We start from the raw sequence: 7,114 nt of genomic DNA, 5'->3' as shown, positions 1-7,114 counted from the left end.
GAGGTTGCGGTGAGCCGAGATCGCGCCATTGCACTCCAGCCTGGGTAACAAGAACAAAATTCCGTCTCAAAAAATAAATAAATAAATCACCTTAAAGTAATACTGTAGAGAAAACAAAGAAATTATTACAAAACCTAAAATTATACAGGGAATATTTTTTAAATTTGTTCTTGAATATTCAAAATTTTAAATCTCATATGCTCAAGTGGCAACTGATGATGCATCTTCGAGAGTAAGTATACAAAAAGAAATATATAGCCCAGGTTCTGAAAAAAGAACAAAAACTCAAGGGTGAAAAGATGACAACTTGAAAACAACTTCAAAGCTTATAGTCAAGGTGAAGTATACAAAAGAAAGGGAAAACATCAGCTCTTATTAATGGTGGAAAAGGCTCATAACCAACCTAAGCAGCCGCCTAAAGATCTTTCTATTATTTATTTTGAGAGGAAGTCTCATTTTGTCGCCCAGGCTCTAGAGTGCAGTGGCACAATCTCTGCTCACTGCAACCTCTGCCTCCTGGGTTCAAGCAATTCTCCCTGCCTCTGCATCCCAAGTAGATGAGATTATAGGTGCTCACCACCACGCCCAGCTAATTTATTTATTTGGAAACAAAAGTTTCACTCCGTAGCCAGGCTGGAGTGCAGTAGCGTGATCTCGGCTCACTGCAATCTTGGCCTTCTGGGTTCAAGCGATTCTCCTGCCTGAGCCTCCCAAGTAGCTGGGACTACAGGCTTGCGCCACCACACACAGCTAATTTTTGTATTTTTAGTAGAGACGGGGTTTCATCACATTGGCCAGGATGGTCTCCATCTCTTGACGTCTTGATCCACCCACCTTGGCCTCCCAGAGTGCTGGGATTACAGGTACAAACCACTACGCCTGTCCTAATTTTTCGTATTTTTAGTAGAGATAGGGTTTCACCATGTTGGTCAGGCTAGTCTCGAACTCCTGACCTCAAGTGATCTGCCCACCTCAGGCTCCCAAAGTGCTGGGGTTACGGGCGTGAGTCACCGTGCCTGGCTAGCCTAAAGATTTTTAAATGCAGCTAAATGTACGAAAACAGAAGGGTAGGGAAAACGCATTAATACAACAGTTCGCACTCTTTTTTATTTAGACAGTCTTGCTCTGTCACCCAGGCTGGAGTGCAGTGGTGCAATCTTGGCTCACCGCAACCTCTGCCTCCTGGGTTCAAGCGATTCTCCTGCCTCAGCCTCCCAAGTAACTGGGACTACAGGTGCCCACCACCATACCCAGATAATTTTTGTACTTCTCATAGAGACGGAGTTTCACCATATTGGCCAGACTGGTCTTGAACTCCTGACCTTGTGATGTGTCCACTTCAGCCAGTGCTGGGATTACAGGCGTGAGCCACCACACCCACCCCAATAGTTCTCTTTAAAATAATAGGCCAGCTTTCTGGTCCCGGTCACAGAAGCAGGATGACGAAGGGAACGTCATCGTTTGGGAAGCGTTGTAATAAGATGCACATGTTGTGCCACTGCTGTGGCTCTAAGGCCTACCACCTTCAGAAGTCGACCTGCGGCAAATGTGGCTACCCCGCCAAGCGCAAGAGAAAGTATAGCTGGAGTGCCAAGGCTAAAAGACGAAACACCACCGGGACTGGTCGAATGAGGCACCTAAAAATTGTATACCGCAGATTCAGGCATGGATTCCGTGAAGGACCAACACCTAAAGCCAAGAGGGCAGCTGTTAGAGCATCCAGTTCATCTTAAGAATTTCACCGATTAGTCAAGCAATAAATGTCCTGGTTTTAAAAAAAAAAAAAAAAAAAAAAAAAAAAAATAGGCCAGATGCAGTGGCTCATGTCTGTGATCTCAACACTTTAAGAGGACAAGGTGGGCAGATCACTTGAGCTCAGTAGTTCAAGGTCAGCCTGGGAAATATGGGAAAACCTCATCTCTACAAAATATAAAACATGAGCCAAGGCTCACCTGAGGTCAGGAGTTCAAGACCAGCCTGTCCAACATGGCAAAACCCCGTCTCTACTAAAAATACAAAAAACTAGCAGGGCGAGGTGGTGGGCACCTATAATCCCAGCTACTTGGGAGGCTCAGGCAGGAGAATCACCTGAACCTGGGAGGCGGAGGTTGCAGTGAGATGAGATTCTACCACTACACTCTAGCCTGGGCGACAAGAGCAAAACTCCATCTACAAAAAAATAGAAACCCCACAAAATTTAGCCGAGCATGCCTGCAATCCCAGCTACTCAGGAGGCTGAGGCAGGAGAAAACTGTAATAAAATAAGGCCCAGCATGAGGGCTCAGGCCTGTAATCCCAGCACTTTGGGAGGCCAAGGTGGGTGGATCACTTGAGGTCAGGAGTTGAAGACCATCCTGGATAACATGGTGAAACCCAGTCTCTACTAAAAATACAAAAATTAGCTGGGCATGGTGGCGCACACCTGTAATCCCAGCTACCTGGGAGGCTGAGGCAAGAGAATCCCTTGAACCTGGGAGGCAGAGATAGCAGTAAGATGAAACTGCAACAACGCACTCCAGCCTGGGCCATAGAATGAGACTCCGTCTCAATATATAGAGAGAGAATAACAAAATAATGTAATGGCTTTTTAATACACCATAATGCTAGATGAGAAATGCAATAATAGCTGAAGTGGGTGGGGAGGATTTTCTGTGACATGTTGAGAAGGTTCTGAGGTGACAGAAGAGGAGCATCCTGCTCCTGGAACTCAGATTGCAATATTAACCATCATAGGTACTGGTCTGATATTGGAAGAAACAGAAGAATGCAGAAATAATAACTACATATATTAAAAAATTGGCCAGGTGTGGTGGCTCACACCTGTAATCCCAGCACTTTGGGAGGCCCGGGCGGGGGGATCACGAGGTCAGGAGATCAAGACCATCCTGGATAACATGGTGAAACCCAGTCTCTACTAAAATACAAAAAATTAGCCAGGCATGGTGGCAGGCGGCTGTAGTTCCAGCTACTCAGGAGGCTGAGGCAGGGGAATGGCTTGAACCCAGGAGGCAGAGGTGGCAGTGAGCCAAGGTTGTGCCAGTACACTCCAGCCTGGCGAAAGAATAAGACTGTCTCTCAAATAATAATAATAATAATAATAACAGTAATAATAAAATAAAACAGGCTCAGTGTAGGGTTCTCACCAGTAATCTCAAAGCTTTGAGAGGCTGAGGCAGGAGGATCATCTGAGGCCAGGAGTTTGGAATCAGCCTGGGCAACATAAGACATGTCTCTACAAAAATTTTAAAAATTATCCAGGTGTGGTATCTTGTGCCTGTGGTCCTAAGCTACTCAGTAGGCTGAAGCAGGAGGATCACTTGAGCCCAGGAGGTCAAGGCTGAAGTGAGTCATGATCGTACAACTGCAATCCAGCCTGGGTAATGAAGTGAGACCTTGTCTCCAAAAGAACTTTTTTTAATAAGAGAAAGTAAAATAAGTGGAGCATAGTGGCATGTGCCTGTAGTCTCAGCTACTCAGGAGGCTAAGGAAGAAGGGTCGCTTGAGACCAGTTCTTGGCTGTAGTTGAGCCATGATTACACCACTTTATTACAGCCTCAGCGACAGGGCAAAACCCAATCTCTAAAAAAACAAAACAGTAAATAAGACAATGGAGCCTGGAAGTTCAAGGATGCAGTAGGCTACAAATGCATCACTGTACTCCAGCCTGGATGACAGAACGAGACCCCATCTCTTAGAGAAAATAAAAGAAAGACAGAATGACTTTAAGACAAACATCCTTAAATAACCTTGAAGATCCTGTACTATCTGACCTGGACATCTGCTCCAGCCTCTTCTCATACCATTCTCCTTGCTCTTTCTACACAGCTACTGTGGCATCAAATCCTATATGTGTAATATTCCCTTTAACAGATAGAACCACCTATCTGTTCATCCCCCCACCCCATTTTATTTCTATACTCTTCTTTCAAATAATAGCTTATTTCTTCAGAGATGCCTTCCCTGACCATCATTATTCCCATCTAACACCTCAAATAAGAGCTGGTTCTCCTGCTTTATACACTCATAGTTTTCTTACGCTTTTCTTTCCTAGCACTTAATTTACATTTATTATATGATTATGTCTTTCTCCCTTAAACACTAAGCTCCATAAAGGCAGGGCCTTCCTCCATTTTGTTCATGATTATAACCCCCAGGGCTTAGTATAGTGCCTTAGTATAGTGCCTAGGGCTTAGTATTGTACACTAAGGAAATGAAAAACGCCCACAAAAATATAAATCCAGGCCTTCTTACTGTAAAAAGAGGTGCTTAAAAAGCGGGAGGTTTAGCCAGGCATTGGCGACTCATGCCTGTAATCCTAGCACTTTGGGAGGCTGAGGTTGGTGGATCACTTGAAGTCAGGAGTTCCAGATCATCCTGGCCAACATGGTAAAACTCCGTCTCAACTAAAAATACAGAAATAGCTGTATTTCTGTATTTTGGGCATAGTGGCGGATGCCTGTAACCGCAGCTACTCGGGAGGCTGAGGTGTGAGAACTGCTTGAACCTGGGAGGCGGAGGTTGCAGTGAGTTTGAGATTGTGCCACTGCACTCTAGCCTGAGCCATAGAGCAAGACTGTCTCAAAAAATTAAGCTGGGGAAGGAGGGGGGGGTTAGAAAAGGAAGACTATTAATTCAAAAGCTTAGACTGTATCAAAAAGTCAAAGAAGGCACGTTGCCTTATCAACCTACTGAAAATAAAAATGAGTCAGGCACAGTGGCTCACACCTGTAATCCAAGCACTTTAGAAGGCAGAGGCCGGTGGATCACCTGAGCTCGAGACCATCCTGGCCAACATGGTGAAACCCTGTCTCTACTAAAATAAAAAAAGTAGTTGGGTGTGGTGGCACGTGCCTGTTAAATCCCAGCTACTCGGGAGGCTAAGGTAGGGAGTCGGAGGTCGCAATGAGCCAAGACTGAGCCACTGCACTCCAACCAGGCGACAGAGTGAGACTCTGTCTCAAAAATAAAAATAAAAATGAGGCTGGGAATGGGGGCTCATTCCTGTAATCTCAGCACTTCAGGAGGTGGAGGTGAAAGGATCACTTGAGGACAGGAGTTCAAAAATGGCCTAGGCAAGATGGTGAGACCCTGACTCTACAAAAATTCAAAAAACTAGGCAGGTGTGATAGCACATGCCTGTAGTCTCAGCTACTCAGAAGGCTGGGCGGGAGGATCCCTTTAATCGAGGAGTTCAATGCATCAGTCTCCGGCCTGGGTGACAGAGCGAGACCTCCTCTCAAAAAATAAAAATAAGGCTGGGCATGGTGGCTCACATCGACACTTTGGGAGGCCAGGGTGGGCAGATCACCTATGGTCAGTAGTTCAAGATCAGCGCAGGCAACAGGTGAAACTCCATCTCTACTAAAAATACAAAAACTAGAGGGGTATGGTGACAGGTGACTGTAATCCCAGCTACTTGGGAGACTGAGGTGCAAGAATTGCTTGAACCCAGAGGCAGAGGTTGTAGTGAGCCAAGATGATGCCACTGTACTCCAGCCTAGGTGACAGAGAAAGACTTTGCCTCAAAAAAAAAAAAAGAAAGAAAGAAAATAAACTAAAAATACAAGCTTGAAAATAACCCTAATAAAAGTTGTAATTTGGCCCGGCTTGGTGGCTCAGGCCTATAATCCCAGCACTTTGGGAGGCCGAGGCGGGTGGATCACGAGGTCAAGAGATCGACACCGTCCTGGTCAACATGGTAAAATCCTGTTTCTATTAAAAATACAAAAATTAGCTGGGCATGGTGGCGCACGCCTGTAGTCCCAGCTACTCGGGAAGCTGACGCAAAACTGCTTGAACCCAGGAGGCGGAGGTTGCGGTGAGCCAAGATCACGCCACTGCACTCCAGTCTGGGTAACAAGAGCAAAATTCCACCTCAAAAAAATAAAATAAAATAAAAATTATAATTCAAATTCAAGTATCTTTTGAGGGGATTTTTCTCCAGCTACTAACAGAAGACGAGGAATAAGTGCAAGAGAGAAGTGACATTTTGCTTCATTTGGTTCTGGTAAATACTTGAAAACAACTCAAATTTAAAAATCTTTTCATGATGCATTTTAGTCCATGAAGATGCACTCAGCACTCAAGAGTTATGACTAAAGAATTCCAACATTGGAGATGGTGGCGGTGACTCATGCCTGTAATCCCAGGACTTTTGGGAGGCCAAGGCAGGTGGACCACTTGAGGTCAGCAGTTCAAGACCAGCCTGACCAACATGGTGAAACCCCATCTCTACTAAACACAAAAATTAGCTGGGCATGGTGGCATATGCCTGTAATCCCAGCTGCTCAGGAGGCTGAGGGATTAGAATTGCTTTAACCTGGGAGGTGGAGGGTGCAGTAAGCAGAGATCACAATACTGCCCTCCAGCCTTTGCACAAAGCTACATTCCATCTTAAAAAAAAAAAAGAAAGATAATTTCAAAATTGATAGGATTGACAGCATAAGAATCCCTAGAATCCTGCTAGCATACACAACTACAGAAAGGCAAGAGATTTATTCTAATCAGCCATAGTGCTTGTTCAAAATCCATAAAAATTTAAAACTGGAGTACCAGAAACAAGAGCTGGAAAGGATATAATGCATTATATCACACCTTCTATAAAGAAAATAAAGGCCAGGCATGGTGGCTCACACCAGTAATCCCAGCACTCTGGGAAGTCAATCTGAAAGGATCACTTGAGGCCAGAAGTTTGAGACCAGCCTGGGCAACATAGTGAGATCCTGTCTCTACAAAAATTTAAAAATTAGCCAGGCAGGGTGGCACACACCTGTAGTCCTATCTACTCAGGAGGCTAAGGTGGGAGGATGGTTTGAGCCCAGAAGTGTGAAGCTGCACTGAGCAGCCACTTGTCTTCCAGTCAGTACAACAGAGCAAGACCCTGTCTCTTAATAAAAGAAAAAGGCTGGACGTGGTGGCTCACACCTGTAATCCCAACACTCTGGGAGGCCAAGGTGGGAGGATCACTGAGGTCAGGAGTTTGAGACCAGCCTGGCCAACATGGTGAAACCTCGTCTCTACTAAAAATACAAAAATTAATAGGCTGTGGTAGCGTATACCTGTAATCCCAGCTACTAGGGAGGCTGAGGCAGGAGAATCTCTTAAACCTGGGGGG

At 45.2% G+C, this 7,114-nt stretch overlaps 2 protein-coding genes across 3 annotated transcripts in view; one reads left to right on the top strand and one right to left on the bottom strand.

Moving 5' to 3' along the window:
• Positions 1-7,114, bottom strand: part of SUZ12 (SUZ12 polycomb repressive complex 2 subunit) — a 70,161-nt gene that overhangs the window by 46,327 nt on the left and 16,720 nt on the right. The window lies entirely within an intron of this gene.
• Positions 1,425-1,803, top strand: LOC108313622 (60S ribosomal protein L37-like). The gene has a single exon (XM_037743337.1). The coding sequence runs from the start codon at positions 1,440-1,442 to the stop codon at positions 1,731-1,733; it is 294 nt and encodes a 97-aa protein (XP_037599265.1). The 5' UTR covers positions 1,425-1,439; the 3' UTR covers positions 1,734-1,803.

The sequence above is a fragment of the Cebus imitator genome, unplaced genomic scaffold (genome assembly GCF_001604975.1).
Source record: "Cebus imitator isolate Cc_AM_T3 unplaced genomic scaffold, Cebus_imitator-1.0 Scaffold140, whole genome shotgun sequence".
NCBI lineage: Eukaryota > Metazoa > Chordata > Mammalia > Primates > Cebidae > Cebus > Cebus imitator.
This window is presented reverse-complemented; position numbering and strand designations above follow the sequence as displayed.